General features: G+C 48.5%; 8 protein-coding genes across 8 annotated transcripts; 5 read left to right on the top strand and 3 right to left on the bottom strand.

The window, feature by feature from the left end:
• Positions 1–219: 219 nt before the first annotated feature.
• On the top strand, positions 220–1,134 carry N7447_003619 (aspartate/glutamate racemase family protein; the record flags this gene model as incomplete). The annotated part of the gene is made up of 1 exon (XM_057227894.1): positions 220–1,134. The coding sequence occupies one exon, from the start codon at positions 220–222 to the stop codon at positions 1,132–1,134; it is 915 nt and encodes a 304-aa protein (XP_057087235.1).
• A 288-nt stretch (positions 1,135–1,422) lies between these two features.
• Positions 1,423–3,118, top strand: N7447_003618 (gamma-tubulin mipA; the record flags this gene model as incomplete). Its single annotated transcript, XM_057227893.1, has 5 exons — positions 1,423–1,430; positions 1,515–1,555; positions 1,660–1,778; positions 1,849–1,902; positions 1,967–3,118. The coding sequence occupies 5 exons, from the start codon at positions 1,423–1,425 to the stop codon at positions 3,116–3,118; spliced, it is 1,374 nt and encodes a 457-aa protein (XP_057087234.1).
• A 1,524-nt stretch (positions 3,119–4,642) lies between these two features.
• On the top strand, positions 4,643–4,861 carry N7447_003617 (uncharacterized protein; the record flags this gene model as incomplete). Its single annotated transcript, XM_057227892.1, has 1 exon — positions 4,643–4,861. One exon carries the CDS (start codon positions 4,643–4,645, stop codon positions 4,859–4,861), a length of 219 nt encoding a protein of 72 aa, XP_057087233.1.
• Positions 4,862–5,632: 771 nt separating this feature from the next.
• On the bottom strand, positions 5,633–6,183 carry N7447_003616 (DUF1754 domain-containing protein; the record flags this gene model as incomplete). Its single annotated transcript, XM_057227891.1, has 3 exons — positions 5,633–5,654; positions 5,727–5,824; positions 5,911–6,183. 3 exons carry the CDS (start codon positions 6,181–6,183, stop codon positions 5,633–5,635), a joined length of 393 nt encoding a protein of 130 aa, XP_057087232.1.
• Positions 6,184–6,784: 601 nt separating this feature from the next.
• Positions 6,785–7,633, top strand: N7447_003615 (uncharacterized protein; the record flags this gene model as incomplete). Its single annotated transcript, XM_057227890.1, has 1 exon — positions 6,785–7,633. The coding sequence occupies one exon, from the start codon at positions 6,785–6,787 to the stop codon at positions 7,631–7,633; it is 849 nt and encodes a 282-aa protein (XP_057087231.1).
• Positions 7,634–8,934: 1,301 nt separating this feature from the next.
• On the bottom strand, positions 8,935–11,004 carry N7447_003614 (uncharacterized protein; the record flags this gene model as incomplete). Its single annotated transcript, XM_057227889.1, has 4 exons — positions 8,935–10,450; positions 10,510–10,572; positions 10,626–10,842; positions 10,893–11,004. The coding sequence occupies 4 exons, from the start codon at positions 11,002–11,004 to the stop codon at positions 8,935–8,937; spliced, it is 1,908 nt and encodes a 635-aa protein (XP_057087230.1).
• A 601-nt stretch (positions 11,005–11,605) lies between these two features.
• Positions 11,606–12,055, bottom strand: N7447_003613 (uncharacterized protein; the record flags this gene model as incomplete). Its single annotated transcript, XM_057227888.1, has 2 exons — positions 11,606–11,677; positions 11,876–12,055. 2 exons carry the CDS (start codon positions 12,053–12,055, stop codon positions 11,606–11,608), a joined length of 252 nt encoding a protein of 83 aa, XP_057087229.1.
• Positions 12,056–12,730: 675 nt separating this feature from the next.
• On the top strand, positions 12,731–14,657 carry N7447_003612 (FAD-binding oxidoreductase; the record flags this gene model as incomplete). Its single annotated transcript, XM_057227887.1, has 5 exons — positions 12,731–13,213; positions 13,278–13,619; positions 13,663–13,761; positions 13,821–14,313; positions 14,371–14,657. The coding sequence occupies 5 exons, from the start codon at positions 12,731–12,733 to the stop codon at positions 14,655–14,657; spliced, it is 1,704 nt and encodes a 567-aa protein (XP_057087228.1).
• Between the last annotated feature and the right edge of the window lie 846 nt (positions 14,658–15,503).

The raw sequence follows: 15,503 nt of genomic DNA, 5'->3' as shown, positions 1-15,503 counted from the left end.
CTTGCCTCTCTCAGTAAATGCTAGCGAAGCCACCACATGTAGTACAAGAAGCCGGACACCTTTTGAGAAGTACATAGCCCGCTAACCTCCCAAGAGATGGTGGGGTTGCTGAGAATCCCGATAACGGATAACGGAGCTCATTGCACCCTCCGGGCATTCATTTCTTCCGAGTAAAGAATTGTCCTTCCTTTCTATTCACTTCACCTTATCGGTCTAAAAATGAGTTCTCTTGAGCTACGATATGATGCAAGCGAAATCATCCGGCTGGATCCGACGAAGGGCGAACGGGATTATAGCATATTGATCATCAATCCCAATACGTCAAAGCACATGACGGAAGCTCTGAAGCCCATATTGGCTAGCATGAACTACCAAGATGTGCACTTCGAGTACTTCACTGCGCCAGACTCAATTGTGGAGGTCGACGGAGTCGAGATTGGGCCAATTGCCAGCATCAACAACGCCGAGGAATCATGCAAGTCGGCCTTGAACTGCTGGCCCGTACGGGATTTTATCGGCCATTACGACGCTTTTCTTGTAGCGTGCTACTCCGCGCATCCATTTGTCGGTAGACTCAGAGAAGACATCGCGGCAAGTGAAGAAGCGAGCTCGACGAGAAACAAATACGTCACCGGAATCTTTGAAGCATCCATCACCGCCGCGCTCTCCTTGGTTAGTGGTTTTGCATTAAACGATCACGATCCAATCAATCCAGCAGCTAGGCTACATAAGTACCAACAGAAGGGCAGCTTTGGCATTGTGACCACCGGCTCCGCATGGAAAGAGGAGCTCACCAATGCGGTCCAGGGAGCCCTGGGTTATGACTATGAGGACGGAAGCTCTATGCACTTTGTGGGCGTTGAGACCACCGGTCTGACAGCGGTTGAGCTACACACCACGGAACCAGAGGAAGTGCGACGGAGGATCATCGACGCTACCCGCAACCTGCTTCGGAACTCGGCATCGCGTGTCAAGGTTGTTTGTCTGGGCTGTGCAGGTATGGCAGGCATGGAGGAAGCTGTACGGGAGGGGTGTATTCAGGAATATGGAACTGAAGGTCGACGTGTACGAATTGTCGACGGCGTTGTTGCCGGCGCTGGAAACCTCATCACAGCCTTGAAGGCGGGATTCTGAGTGGTTCAGTGGTCTAGGGCGACGGATGACCAATTAGAAGCATTATTTATTTGTGCTGGAGGTAAAAATTTCAGCATAGCTCAGCAAATTAAAAAGCATTTAAATTTAGATTAATCAACGTTCATTCTTGCGCAGATTTGTTTTAAATGCCATAAAATGTTGTTGATGTTCAACGTGTGAGGTAGCAAGAGCTTCTGCCTGAGGCAACTATATCGGCCAAAAAGTTCCCCGCGTGAACGCGATACGCGTTAACGAGTAGCAACACTCGACGGCTTCTACGAAGGAAATATGCCAAGGTGTGTTCATTCTTTTGATTGAATCATATTAGCGGGCTCCCTGTCCAGCTTGAACACTGATGCTAATATTGGTGGCAATTGCAGAGAAATCATCACAATCCAAGCCGGCCAGTGCGGCAACAACGGTATGTGGCTCACCTCCGCGATCCATTCCACGAAACCCTTGATCCTGTGATTTCGAACGGAGTATGAGAAAATATAGTTCATGTCGCTAATATCCCATATCTAGTCGGCAGTCAGTTCTGGCAGCAGCTGTGCCAGGAGCACGGAATCAGCGCAGATGGAAACCTAGAGGAGCATGCGACTGACGGGGCGGCTGGTGATCGCAAGGATGTCTTCTTCTACCAGGTGTGTATAGGAAGATTGGGAGAACATGGTTACGGCCTTAGCAAGAACACTGGCTAACATGCGAGGGCAGAGTGACGACACCAGGTACATCCCTCGAGCGATCCTCCTCGACTTAGAACCCAGGGTAGGCTACCCTTCACCGATATGTCACGTCGACACACGATGATTAACGCATAAATTCTTTCCAGGTGCTCAACGCCATCCAAACTGGCCCCTACAAGAATATTTACAACCCCGAGAACTTCTTCGTCGGACAACAAGGTATCGGAGCTGGAAACAATTGGGGTGCCGGATATGCTGCCGGTGAAGGCGTACAAGAGGAGATTTTCGATATGATCGACCGTGAAGCAGACGGAAGTGATTCACTAGAGGGATTTATGCTTCTACATTCGATCGCAGGAGGAACAGGCTCTGGACTGGGAAGTTTCATCCTAGAACGCATGAACGACCGCTTCCCGAAGAAACTCATCCAAACCTACTCCGTCTTCCCGGACACGCAGTCCGATGTCGTCGTCAACCCTTACAACAGTTTGCTTGCCATGCGGCGATTGACCCAAGATGCCGACTCCGTGGTCGTCCTGGACAATGGCGCCCTATCACGAATTGTCGCTGATCGACTCCATATTCAAGAGCCCTCATTCCACCAAACTAACCAGCTCGTGTCAACTGTGATGTCTGCATCCACAACTACACTACGATACCCTGGATACATGCACAACGATCTCGCCGGGATCATCGCCTCGCTCATCCCCACGCCACGCAGCCACTTCCTTCTCACATCATACACACCTTTCACCGGCGCCAACATCGAACAAGCCAGGACAGTTCGAAAGACAACGGTGCTAGATGTCATGCGTCGACTGCTACAGCCTAAGAACCGCATGGTCTCCGTTAACCCCAGCAAGTCCAGCTGCTACATAAGCATCCTCAACATCATTCAGGGTGAAGCCGACCCGACCGACGTGCACAAGTCACTGCTGCGCATTCGGGAGCGCCGCCTGGCCTCCTTCATCCCCTGGGGTCCTGCCAGCATCCAGGTGGCTCTCACTAAGAAATCCCCGTACATAGAGGAAACCGGGCACCGCGTCAGCGGGTTGATGCTGGCCAACCATACCTCTGTGGCGACACTCTTCAAGCGTATCGTGAAGCACTACGACATGCTCCGCAAGCGCAATGCCTTCTTAGATTCATACAAGAAGGAAGCACCATTTGCCGACGGACTTGGCGAATTCGACGAGGCACGGGCCGTTGTGATGGATCTGATCGGCGAATACGAGGCAGCGGAACGGGAGGACTACCTAGACCCTGATGCCGGCAAGGCAAATGAGCTTGGAGTATGATATGAGATGCTGTGATTTCAGATCTAGCCTGTTTCTTTTTACCTTTTTGCTATTTGGGCAGGGCAAGGGGGGTTTGGGCGCATCATCGGTGTCTGCGTGTCTGCGCCGGGGTTTTATTCACATTTACATTTTCCTTTCCTTTTTTTTTTGCTTCCGTTCTCCACCCTACCAGTGGACATATCAAACCAATCCACGCTAGTCGCTATTTAATATTCATCACGAACACGTAGCCCGTATAGACGGTGTCGACGTGGTAGGATTGTGATTTGTACCGATTAGCGTGTGTAGAAGGGATCCGTGGGTAGTACTATATAGTAGTAGATAAGGCGATGTGGAGATGTGGAGATGCGGAGAGAGACGGTGAAATATTGGGTAGCGGGATCGGCTCTCGCTGGAGGCACTTTAGGCCTAACCCGGGAAATGTACGGAGTAGACGGAGTTGAAAGGCACACCTGTGCAGGCCTGCAGTCCTGCACAGGATGCTCTTGCCGACGCAATAGCTCCACGCGGATCATCTGTGCTTAGACGGACTTGGCTCAGTCGACTCGTCCATTTGTGCTCCGTATCGAAGATCACTAAAGCATAGCTCCTTTTGTCGACTTGCACTGTGGCTTTTTTTTCTTCTCCCTTTTCCATTTTGAGTCGTATCATTGGGTATGTAGTCCTTGGGTAGGATATAGTAGAGTCATGTTGCCTGAGTACCATAGTATGATAAGTCCGGGCGAACACCTTGCCACCCTGGTGGCGCGGCAAAACGGAAGACCGATATTTGGGTTCGCTTCCAAGGTTTGTCTAATTCGACTCTAGTCAGTGTTGGTTCAGAGATATGTACACCTGACTCCTGAGTCATCATGTGAAGGCCCTTGAATGCACGGGCAATTCAACATTCCGATCATTGGGCCCGAGACCAGGCTGGATACGCGTGTACCGCGTGGGTATCAATAAAGTCAAAGAAAAAAATATTAATGAATGGCAAAAAAAAAACTCTTCAAACTCTTCAAACTCTTAAACTATATAGAGTATGTACTCCGTATAGGGGGGTCCAAGGATATGTAAAAACCCCATCTATATAAAAACCAATTAATTCCAATAATTCCAATTCCACTCCAATTTCAAGCCAATTAAATTCAATTAAATCCACAAAAAAACCCGACTAAAATCTAAAAAAAATCCACCTCAAAATCCCAAATTGCCTAGCCCCAACATAACTTTGGGAACTCCACTGATTCCGTCACTGTCGCCTCACTGAGTCAGCCCTTTCTTTGGCCTTCTCCCGTGTCTTCCGACCCTATATATAGGCCGGTCATGCTGGTTTATCTCCCTCCCTCCCCCCTTTACTACTTTCCTCTCGCTCTTACACTTGAAACCCGGGCGCTTATCTCAAACCCTTAACTGAGCGCCTAACTCTATTGCTACTTCTACTCCCTATTTATCTCTCCTCTCTACCGCAGAAGTACCTCTATACCCCTCTCTCCAAATCTCCTCTACAAAACCAAATCTCCTCTATCAAACGACCATACCACAATGCCTCCCCGCAAGCCCCGTTGCAACTTCAAGGAGTGCAAGGAAGCCGCCCAGCGCATCGTCGGTGACTGCAGCTTCTGCGCCGGCCACTTCTGCTCCAAGCACCGCATGCTGGAAGCACACTCCTGCACCGGACTCGAAGACTGCAAGAAAGAATCTCACGCCCGAAATGCTGATAAGCTCAACAGCGAGCGTACCATCGTTGTCAAGGGCGTATGAGAGGGAGGAACTACAACCAGAATGGGGACTACAATCTGAATGAGAAATAGCCGCTCTGTTCGCTTTTCTCTCGGCTGAACAAAGGGGGCGGAGGACCAAGGATATGACCAGCCTAGTCGATGTAGAGGCCCGGGCCATCTCGCCTCCTCTCCCCTATCTTATCTGCCTCGGCCGATCAGCTGCCATCCCTGCTTGGCTTGGCCACGATTCGGTGTGATTCGATCCGGTTCCCTTTCTTGCGTGCCTCTGCGGTGATCTTGGATTTAGCGCGGTGTTTCATTTTACTATATTATTTTCCCTCTTCTCGGGTTTCTGGGGATGGGGGGTTCGTCTTTCTTTTGTCTGGTTCATGATCTATATCTAGATCGGATTCGGTTTTTTTTTGGCTACGGCTTGTTTGAGGCTTTAAGGTCTTCATTTGCATGGCGTTGTGCTTGGTGTTGACATCTTTGATCTTTCGATAATTTAGTTTATCTACTGTTGCTGCCACTGCTGTCTCGCATTTTTGGCATGCCTCTTTTCTTTTCCGGGACTGCTAAATAGAACTCTTCTGGGTCATTTTAGCCATGAATATACATATCTCTGAAATCTTGATTCATTTTCTTTATCACAAACCATATACATTTACGGAGTACCCCAGGTAGTTTATGGGCCATTTCTGAATTAGGAAAGAAAGCTTTTGTGTACAAGTACAGATATGGTCAGATATGGTATGCTGAACTAAGATTGTATGATTGCACTGAAACCCATTTGAAACACCGTAGAACCCATTTAGCCCGGTCCGATCTTCGGCCTATGTAACAGTCAGCTCATAGCTCAATGTCCAAAGAAAGCAAAAGGTATAAAGAAAGAGAGTAAGACATACATATCATGATGCTCACTCAGACGACTGAGATACTTATTCAGCTCCTCCACACGCTCCTTATGAGTTTTGACACCTTCGCGCTGAAGCCGCTCATGCAACTGTCCCGAAAAGTCAGTTTTAATCTGTACAATAAAGCCGAAGTAGAAAGAGAAAGAAAAGAAAGAAAAGAAAAGACAACACATACCCGTTTTCGCCGAATCTCTTCGGCTCTCTTTTCGGCCTCAGTCTTCCCAGGCGCATCCCAATCCTTCTCTCTGTCTTCCTCAGATCTCACATCCTCATCCTTTTCATTTTCTGGTCGCTCCGTATCCGGCGTTAACTCTGGTTTTGACTGTGTCATATCTCCTTCCTTTTTCTTTGTGCTCTTCTTCTTCTTCTTCTCTATTCGCCCTCCGCTGACTTTACTCCCCTTCAACTTGAGCTTACCCCCGCCGATGGAGTACTCGTCGCCCGCCATAGTTGCGGCGCTGGTTTGGAGGATGCGGTAGGATGGGATTATTCAGATTCCCCTCTTTTGGTAGTGTGACGTGCCGCTCGTAGAGATATTGGGCCCGGGGAGATGATAGGCGTGCGCGGCGTGCGGAGTAAGAAGCGGAGTGGTCGATCGGCCGGGTGTGCTGTCGTAGATGTGGGGGATTCGTTGCCTTTTTTTTTCGGATTTGAAGTGCGGTATACGACCGAGTGGATAGTAATATTTGGCTTTGTGTTGTGGTGTTGACTGAAAAGGGTTCTCTTGTCGCGGTCTGAGGTTGGAGTTGGGCCAATCAGAGGCGGTGGCGGGTTGAACGGTTCTACATATTTCAGCCTTTCAACGACTTCCATAGTAATAAAATGCCGGTAAAATTCTGATTGAAAGCCATATATTGGGCATTATGGACATACTGTACCTCTTGGGGATATTCTTTTGACCAACATAGGGGACCTCCAGGGTCACATATGCTACGGTCATTGTGAAGTAACTCAACTTGATTAGACCTTTTCGCATCTGGCCTTTCTGTATTTGAATCTACTCCTGCCCCTTTACATACTCTACTCAGGGAAAAAAATACAGTGAAATCATGGCTAGGTCTTATAGAACCCCCGAATATGAAAGTAAGGTGGAACGCTTTCTGAGGGACCTACCTCCTTCCAACAGATACACCTACGAAAGGAAAGAGCAACTCCAGGAAATCCGACAAATCGAATATCATCGTCTCGAAAGCTCTCATGCTGATACCGAAATTTCTGAATACTTTGTCATTGTTGACATTAGTCCCTTTTCTTTCAAGCAAGCCTTCTTGATATTCGATCCCATCAAAGGTGTCCGCTTGTTTTACGACCCAGAACTCCATATCCTGATTCTCAGAATGATCAGACCCGAGCATGCTCAGGCTGCTATCACTTTACACGAGGTTGTCACAGAAACCATTCGACCAATGGGGCTGTTTCAAGCAGTTCAAACGTATGGAGGAGTATCCGTTAACGTCGGCCATGGAAAGCAAAAAGAGCCAGATATGGGCTGGGGCGCAATGCGTCCTCCTCGTGGTGTACCCAAAAGACCTGGGGTTGTCCTCGAAGTCGGACTTACGGAGCCTGAAACACAACTGCGCAATGATGCAAGAATGTGGGTGGATCCTGCGAGAGGTGGGACCAAGATGACTCTCACGGCGAAAATCAACCGTCGTAAGCCCGAACTAAAGCTCGACGCCTGGGAATGGAACTCCGATCTGCAATGTGCTCGGGTCACGCAGTCAACTGTTATCGCGAAGACCGGCAATAATATCGCCGTCTCCCAATCTCCACTTACAATACCCTTTCACTATATCTTCCAACGATCACCGGAACATCCTAGGGAGATTGATATTAAACTGGCCAAGCAGCAGCTCATTGTCTGGGCAACTTTGGTGTGGGGTTCCCAAGATATGTAAAGGGAAGGAGAACCTTTTTGTGAGAAAATGCCATGGAGTATCTGAGAATACCACTAAAAGGACCAGTAAAAAGACGAGTAAATAGACATCACAAGGCCGCGTGGAAGGCCAACTATCATTATCCCAGCTATAAGCCTAGCACTAGCACTTCTTTCCACCTTACATACGAAGTATCGAAGATAAGAGCATCCACGCCGAAGTAGAGCAGACACCATCGCCCAGTGCAGAGCTCAGACGTGCTCTCAGCTGTACCGCGGTATGCGCCAGTCGTGATAGAAGTGCATCAATTTCCTCGGGACTTCATGGAACTTGGACAAAGCCCTTGACCCGCAGCTCCAAGAGCTCTTCAACGACTTCGGGGGTATTTGAGAAAATTGCATCGATAAAGTTCAGATCGAAAGCCAGGTATTGCACATTAAAGGGGACAGCATACAGCCCCTCGACCGTCAATGCAAATTGGAGTATATTGGTATACCTCGCTAGACATTTGATAATTTCTTCAACCTTAGTTTTTCGAAGTGGCCATTTCATCTTCCGCGTCCAACCAGCTGGAACATGTAGCAATTTGCCCAATTAGTGCAGAAACGCTTCGCAAAAAGACACCGTGCGTCGCAGAACCGAGTCTGTCATCCTGGAGCGGGATTCTGGGGATGATACGTCGACTTTCAGAAAATCATCTAAGCTCGTACATACCTCGATCAACGAGTCAACTTCATCTGGGTGCCAGCCTATATCTCTCTCGGCTCTATTGACAGTAGTAAAAATCATGGAGTGTGGGTGCGACCTGGATAGCGAGGCTGGCTAGACCTGCAACCCCAGCGGTTATAGAAAGAGAGTCCATTGCATAAGATTTCACCTCCGAATTGTTGAACAACAGACGGCTACAGTGGTGTCCAGATGGAACTCTGCCTGCATTCGCATCCGGTCGGGGCTATCTGAGAAAATTTTTGACCATATGTGTGCTAATAAGTGGAGGTGAGGCATACCGCACCACGCCTATTGATGAAGAATCCATTGCACCATTTGAATAGGACCCCAACTGCCTGTTTATTGTGCTTAGCTGCACGGATAAGGAGATGGACTAGCAGGTCCGCAAGAATAAAGCAAAAGACGATCCAAAAAGACCTCGAATAAGACCACAGAAAGGACTACCAAAAGAACTCGCAGAAGACATCACAGGGTCGCAGCAGCGGCTGACGTTTCTTGTTGACAGTCAATGAAATTTTCAACCCATTAAAATACACCAAGCAATGGCACTTGCCACGGTGTTGAATCCACGCATTTCTTGAAACTGGTTTAATCTACAGTTTGGCGGACTCGCTCAAAGACCGATGCCCGTATACCACATTCGGCGGCAATTCAACACCCCAAGCAATCCTACAATCCAACCGTGTATGCTCAACACTGTCCGAAGCTGAATCGAAGCCTTGATACGGCTTGACAATATCCCGGTAGACAAACTCGCCCACACCACCCTCGCCTAACATTATCCACCTGCGAGCAATCTCCATGGCGGCCTCGTCTCCATCACGCTCCCCATCCAAGGCCAGGAGAGCCCCGGAAAGTATCCAGGCGAATGTGAACATAATTCTCCGGGCATCAGCCAGCAACGCAGCCGGTGGACGAGTAGATGACACGCGAGAAAGGAAAGAAATCTGAGCCTGCTTCAATGCATCCCCGAGAGACTGTGTGCGGATCAGAGACAAAACACGATTGAGCCACTCTGACAAAACCGACAGGGTATTTCCTTTCACCAGGAAGCGGACGAGTTCACTAGCCAAGACATTTGTGGTCCCCTCCCAGATCGGATAGACGGCTGCAGCACGGAGAAGACGAGAAATGTTAAACTCAGGCTCGTCCGGCTCATCAATGTACCCAACTCCACCCATCGCTTCCTGGCATTCCTGAACACCCACCATCGACATCTTGCTAACAACACCCTTGCATGTGGCAGTTAGGACCCGGAAGACGACCTTTGCTTCGGCAAGATCCTTGGGCATGTGTGCATGTCTCGCGGAGCTGGACATGTTTTCAATCAAGCTCATCACTGCAATTGTGAAGAAAGTAAGATTTATAGCGCCGCGATGCTTGACCTCCACATCCGCAAGAACGCGCAGGTGCATCGGAATCAGCCACAATGGCTCGCCGACAGTACTCCGCGACTTGGCAAAGTTCTTCGTGATGCTAATCGCACGGCGCCAGGTTGACAATGTTCCAAGAAGTGTCTGGATGCGGGTGGTATTCAATAATGGAGCAATAGTCACAATGCCCTGATCGAGTTCACCGACTAGGTGAGCGCGCATACCATTCAGTTCCAGTTCAGCTGTGGGTAGTTCCTTGGTACCAAGCTTGTTCTTCAGTCGGTGGATGCGCACACCATTGGATACTTCTTCTGGCTTTCCATCGGCTCCGATGGACGTCTTTCGTAGTGGCGCGATAAATGTGCTCAGTTTCCCAGATGCTGTTTTGGCTAAGAGAAATGCGACATTGGCGTCTGTCGCGGAGGAAAAGAACTTGAACCCGCTGATCAGGTAGTCTCCCTCAGCAAGGACATCGGGTGTTTTTGATTCCTGGGGCAAGGGTGCATAGGTAGCCCATGTCTCTGTGTTTTGCACGTCGCTCCCGCCTGCTCTTTCTGTCATCCACTGGCCCGATGTCCAGTAGTCATCTCCTCTGGAGGTCAGTCTTCGAAAGACAGTGTGCAAAATATGGTCACTCGGCAGATCTTTGAGTCGCTGTGACAGTATAAATGCCGCCCCATCGGACATACTCATCGGACATCTGTACATGGACGACGAGGGGGCGTATAGATACACGCTTTGGATTCGGTAGTTAGTATTCACGCGCATGAAACACCACAAGGAACAGTAGCATACGCAGCATACTGAACAGTGCGCCTATCAACGCCGTACGTGTGGTCGTATCCCAGCGAAACAACCCTAGAGTATCCTTCTCAGCGCTATGTATACCAAGAATTAGATAAACGACTAACCCATGCTTAGCCCCCCACTTTCCTAACTGCTTCCATCCATCAGTCGTAATCAGTTTGTCATACCCATACCGCTGGCCCCAGACATTGTATTTCTTGACATATGGCAGGTTGGTCTCTGCGTCGGCGTTCCATGCAAAAACTTGGGGTGAAACGGCCTCCTCGCCAAATTGAGTAAGATGGGGTTCAACCAAGTTGAGGGTCTCTGCAGGAAGGTACCCTATTTTCCTCAAGTTAGATGGAATAAAAGGTAGTCTGCGCTAGACTTACATCCTAGCATTCGTTGCAAGCTGATGTCAGAAGTATAGGTATTCGGTAATTTCTCAAGTTGAGTGAATATTCCGGACTCTGCGGATGCGGGAACTCGAGATTGGTTAGCCATGTTTCTGATGTAGCTTGAAGAGCTGTTCGAGAAATATTGAAACTGTGAACAGAGATCGATAGGTGTTTAACTATTTGCTTGTTATCAACCGTGGTTTTAGATTCGGTAACCGAGTAGTATGAGTTGTCGATTCTAGATAATAGCCCTTGACTGAATCCCGCAAGATCATCGACAAGCAAAGCCGATGGCTGTCGACCACACCTGTCGATCAAAGTCCGCGAAATCACCGAGATGGGTAGTGAATTCCATGCGGGGAAGTTGTCGACCGCGGCTCTTCGGCATCTCCTTCGGGGATTTGCTACTCAGCCAGAGATAGAAATAGCAAGGAAGATCGTTGTGAATTAGGACTTGACCATATATTCGGTGATGAGAGCAAGGTATAGAGTTTATCGCAAATTGATTCTAACCAAGGGTAGGCACCAAACATCCTGATTTCTGGTCTCTCTTTCGAATGTAGTTGTTTATATAAATATATACATCGCATTTACCAATAAAGGATAGTGTTTGTCATACCGCCCTTTAATCATCTAACACATTTTCAACGGACTAAGCAACTCCTCGGTCAACAAGTCCGTGTCTTTGACTTGCCGTTTGCGTGTGTTCACACTGGCATCGGGATGTTCTTGAGGGATTCGTCATCGAAGACCATCTCGTCCACAGAATCAACCCATATCTCTGCATTTTGATCAGTATCTTGTTTGTTTGGTAGAACGCAAGATCCAGTGATAGCCATTGATGTCGGCAGTATAGGAGAAGATTTAGTGGGGTTGAAAGAGGGTTTGTGTAAGATTGGACAGTTGGGATACCAGGAAATCCAGAAGTCTTCAAGGTACCTGCAAAGATTTGACAGAGAGAAGAAGTGAAAGCATACTTGCTCGACGATGGGCGACCAGTTCAATGTCATTGAGCTTCGTCGTGACTTGTGGTGTATCGTCTCCTTCAGTCCCATCACTATCTCATGGGGTTTGAATGCCAGGATGAGCAGCCCATTCAAGAAACCAAATTTATCATCTGGGAATACTGTCAAATGATTGGTTTGTTGATAGGCCATTTTCTTGTGAGTTTCCAAATGTTGTTCTCCTCTCTTTGGAGACCGTATAAACACACTCCTGGTGCCTGGAGAGGCATGTGTTACAGGGAAATCCAGTGCTGCACGCCTTCTTCGATTTCATATATTGGTTGCAGGCATTTCTCTTCTTTTCCTGGATACGCTGGGGAGTGGAAGGAACTGGGGCACCAGTTTCCAACCGAGGACTACATATCTTCATATGTCTGGTGCGGGCATCGCGTTAGTCCAGTTAGCTTAAAGCGTGTCACCTCTCTGGGGTGGGCTCGATACCTGCGAGTGAGGGGTCGCTCATGGAGCTGACATGGGTGTCTGTTTCTATCTGAAACGAACTATTCATTCAAACAGTTGAGCCGCGAAGAGAAGAATGGGTGCCGTACGAGATCCTAGGTGACGAGATAGCTCGGTGAGTTATTCGGGGTCTATATCATCTGTTCGGGATGATTGTCGAAGGACGCGAATTGGCGTGACATTTGGGTAGAGCACGTCCCCCCAACCCCGGAAAGTGGACATGCCCGATGTGGGTTTCAGATGAATTGGCCCCCGCCTTTGCAATCTCGGCATATAGCACCGAGTTGGGTACGATGGCCGAGTGAATGTGAAATGTTGATAAATACATGAATCTGAATAGACAAATCCTTCTCTCCATTGCTTTTGAAAATGGCTCCTCTTGCCTTGCCCCCCAATACCAGTCAGGAAACGTTTACACGTTTTCTAGATGAAGTTTCCAAGGCCGTTGGCGAGGAGAACATCAGAGTGGTGCAAAAGCTAGAAGAGCTCCAGGATGGATCGTACCTCGAACAGCCTCGTACCCATGACCCTCATCATATCGTTGATCAAGATTACTTCGTGGCTTCGGCTGTGATTTGCCCGCGCTCTGTGCCGGATCTTCAGGCTATCGTCCGCATTGCCAGCGAGTTCCAAATTCCTCTTTGGCCTACATCGATAGGTCGCAACTCCGGTTATGGCGGCGCTGCTCCTAGGTTGCGTGGAAGTGTCGTTCTTGATCTTGGAAGGCATATGAATCGAGTCCTTGAGGTCAATGTCGATGGAGCCTATGCTATTGTGGAGCCTGGTGTTACTTTCGCCGACCTTCACCAGTACCTGGTCGATAACAATTTGAGAGATAAGCTCTGGGTTGATGTAAGTTAGGCGCGGGTATTTCGAATTCATGGTGAGCTGATGTGTTGCTAGGTTCCCGACCTAGGTGGTGGCTCGGTTCTTGGAAACACGATCGAGAGAGGAGTGGGGTATACACCTTACGGAGGCAGGTCATACACCCATTTTAGGTGGGAATGTTGAAATGCTGACTTTTTCAGACCACTGGATGATGCACTGCGGAATGGAGGTCGTGCTACCTAGTGGTGAACTGATGCGGACTGGTATGGGCGCAATGCCACAGCCAAAGAAGCCCGGGGAACCAGCCGTTCCATTACATGAGGACCCTGGTAACAAATGCTGGCAACTGTTCCCATATGGCTTTGGCCCATACAACGATGGGCTATTCTCCCAAAGTAATTTGGGCATAGTAACAAAGATGGGAATATGGGTGAGTATCGTACGAACAATTAGGGACATTCTAACAATCATAGCTCATGCCAAACCCCGGTGGATATCAATCTTATCTCATCACATTTCCAAGAGACGAGGATCTTCATCAAGCTGTTGACATTATTCGGCCTCTCAGACTCGTAAATATCTCCCCCATTGGGTTCCCAATATTCCACTAACGAAGCCCACCTCCTTCTAGCAAATGATTCTTCAGAATGTCCCGACAATTCGCCATATTCTTTTGGATGCCGGTGTCCTGGGAACAAAGGCAGACTACACATCGAAAACAGGGCCCCTCGACGATGATGATCTTGATGCGATTGCCAAGCGCCTGAATCTCGGGCGATGGAACTTCTATGGCGCCTTGTATGGCCCCGAGGGAACTCGGAATGCTCTTTGGGGTATTATCAAAGGCGCTTTTTCGGCCATCAAGGGAGCGAAATTCTACTTTCCGGATGATATCAAGGAGAACTGTGTGCTGCATACCAGAGACAAAACCCTCCAGGGAATCCCAACCTTCGATGAGCTGAAGTGGATTGACTGGCTGCCTAATGGTGCCCATTTATTCTTCTCGCCTATCAGCAAGGTTTCTGGCGAGGATGCAATGCTGCAGTATTCTGTTACAAAGAAACGCGTCAGGGAAGCAGGGCTGGACTTCATTGGGACCTTTAGTGTTGGTCTGAGAGAGATGCGTAAGTAACGTGGATTGTCACAACCTCGAGGCTACATCGCTAATTCTAACGTGACAGACCATATTGTATGCATTGTGTTTGATCGCAAAGACCCCGATTCAAAGAAAAGAGCTCACTGGCTCATCAAGATATTGATCGAGGATTGCGCAGCTCATGGCTGGGGTGAGTATCGCACTCATCTGGCACTGATGGACCAGATTGCGGAAACGTACAACTGGAATGAAAATATCCTCATGCGATTCAACGAAGCCATCAAAAATACCCTTGACCCCAAGGGAATTATTGCTCCAGGCAAGAATGGGGTTTGGCCGACAACCTACCCAAAGAGTTTGTACAAGTTGTGAGCTCAAATTTGTCGATCTACGTACAGTTGTTTGATTTTGAGTATAACATATATCCAGTTAGTTTTCTGCAAATTGAGATCTCATTGCTGAAAGCACCGTACAATGCTCGTGCCAATGCCTAGAATCACCCACCCACGGTCATTACATTAAATTATAAACCGTCACATGCACATACCCATGCATTCGCGAAACTACCGGTATATATATATTCATTACCACGATGTAAAAATTCATGAATTCGTCATCTTATCGGCGATATATATTTCCTACAAAACCCTCACCCTTTTACCTCGGCACAGTAAAAATAAAGTATAGAAAAGGTACATTTCAGGGACATAGCATCTGAAGATAGACAAAAGAACTTCATTGGTACGTCCATATGTACTAAATTGGTGGAAAACCAAGAGATATAATCTATCGCTCGGTGAGCCTGACTCTAGGCGCCCTCATAATAGCGGTAGCTCAGATAGGAAAGTCCCACCTGGTATAGGGTATACACCCCACAAAGGTACTTGTGCAGCGGATTCCTTTCACCGCTCCGTGGCCCGTATATTCCGTTTTAGTTTCCTGAATGTGCTCGATGTCTTGTGTGTAGGCCCAAGATCCCACAATCCGACGATGGCGATGCATTGTGACAGGCAGTGTTCCGATTAACCATGCAGCTACACCGGAAACCGCGTATAACCGGCTGTGCCAGGGTACCTAATTAGGGTGTGGTTGTCAATAAATCACAAAGGTATCCCCCAGCTGACCTTCGGCACATGTTACATAGTGCGAGTGGTATAAGCGGACGCCCATGGCGCAATTGGGCGCCCCTCAGCCGGAAGGCAACGCATTGGTGAAGAA

The sequence above is a fragment of the Penicillium robsamsonii genome (genome assembly GCF_028829455.1).
Source record: "Penicillium robsamsonii strain IBT 29466 chromosome Unknown utg000002l_segment0_segment0, whole genome shotgun sequence".
In the NCBI taxonomy this organism is placed as follows: domain Eukaryota; kingdom Fungi; phylum Ascomycota; class Eurotiomycetes; order Eurotiales; family Aspergillaceae; genus Penicillium; species Penicillium robsamsonii.
This window is presented reverse-complemented; position numbering and strand designations above follow the sequence as displayed.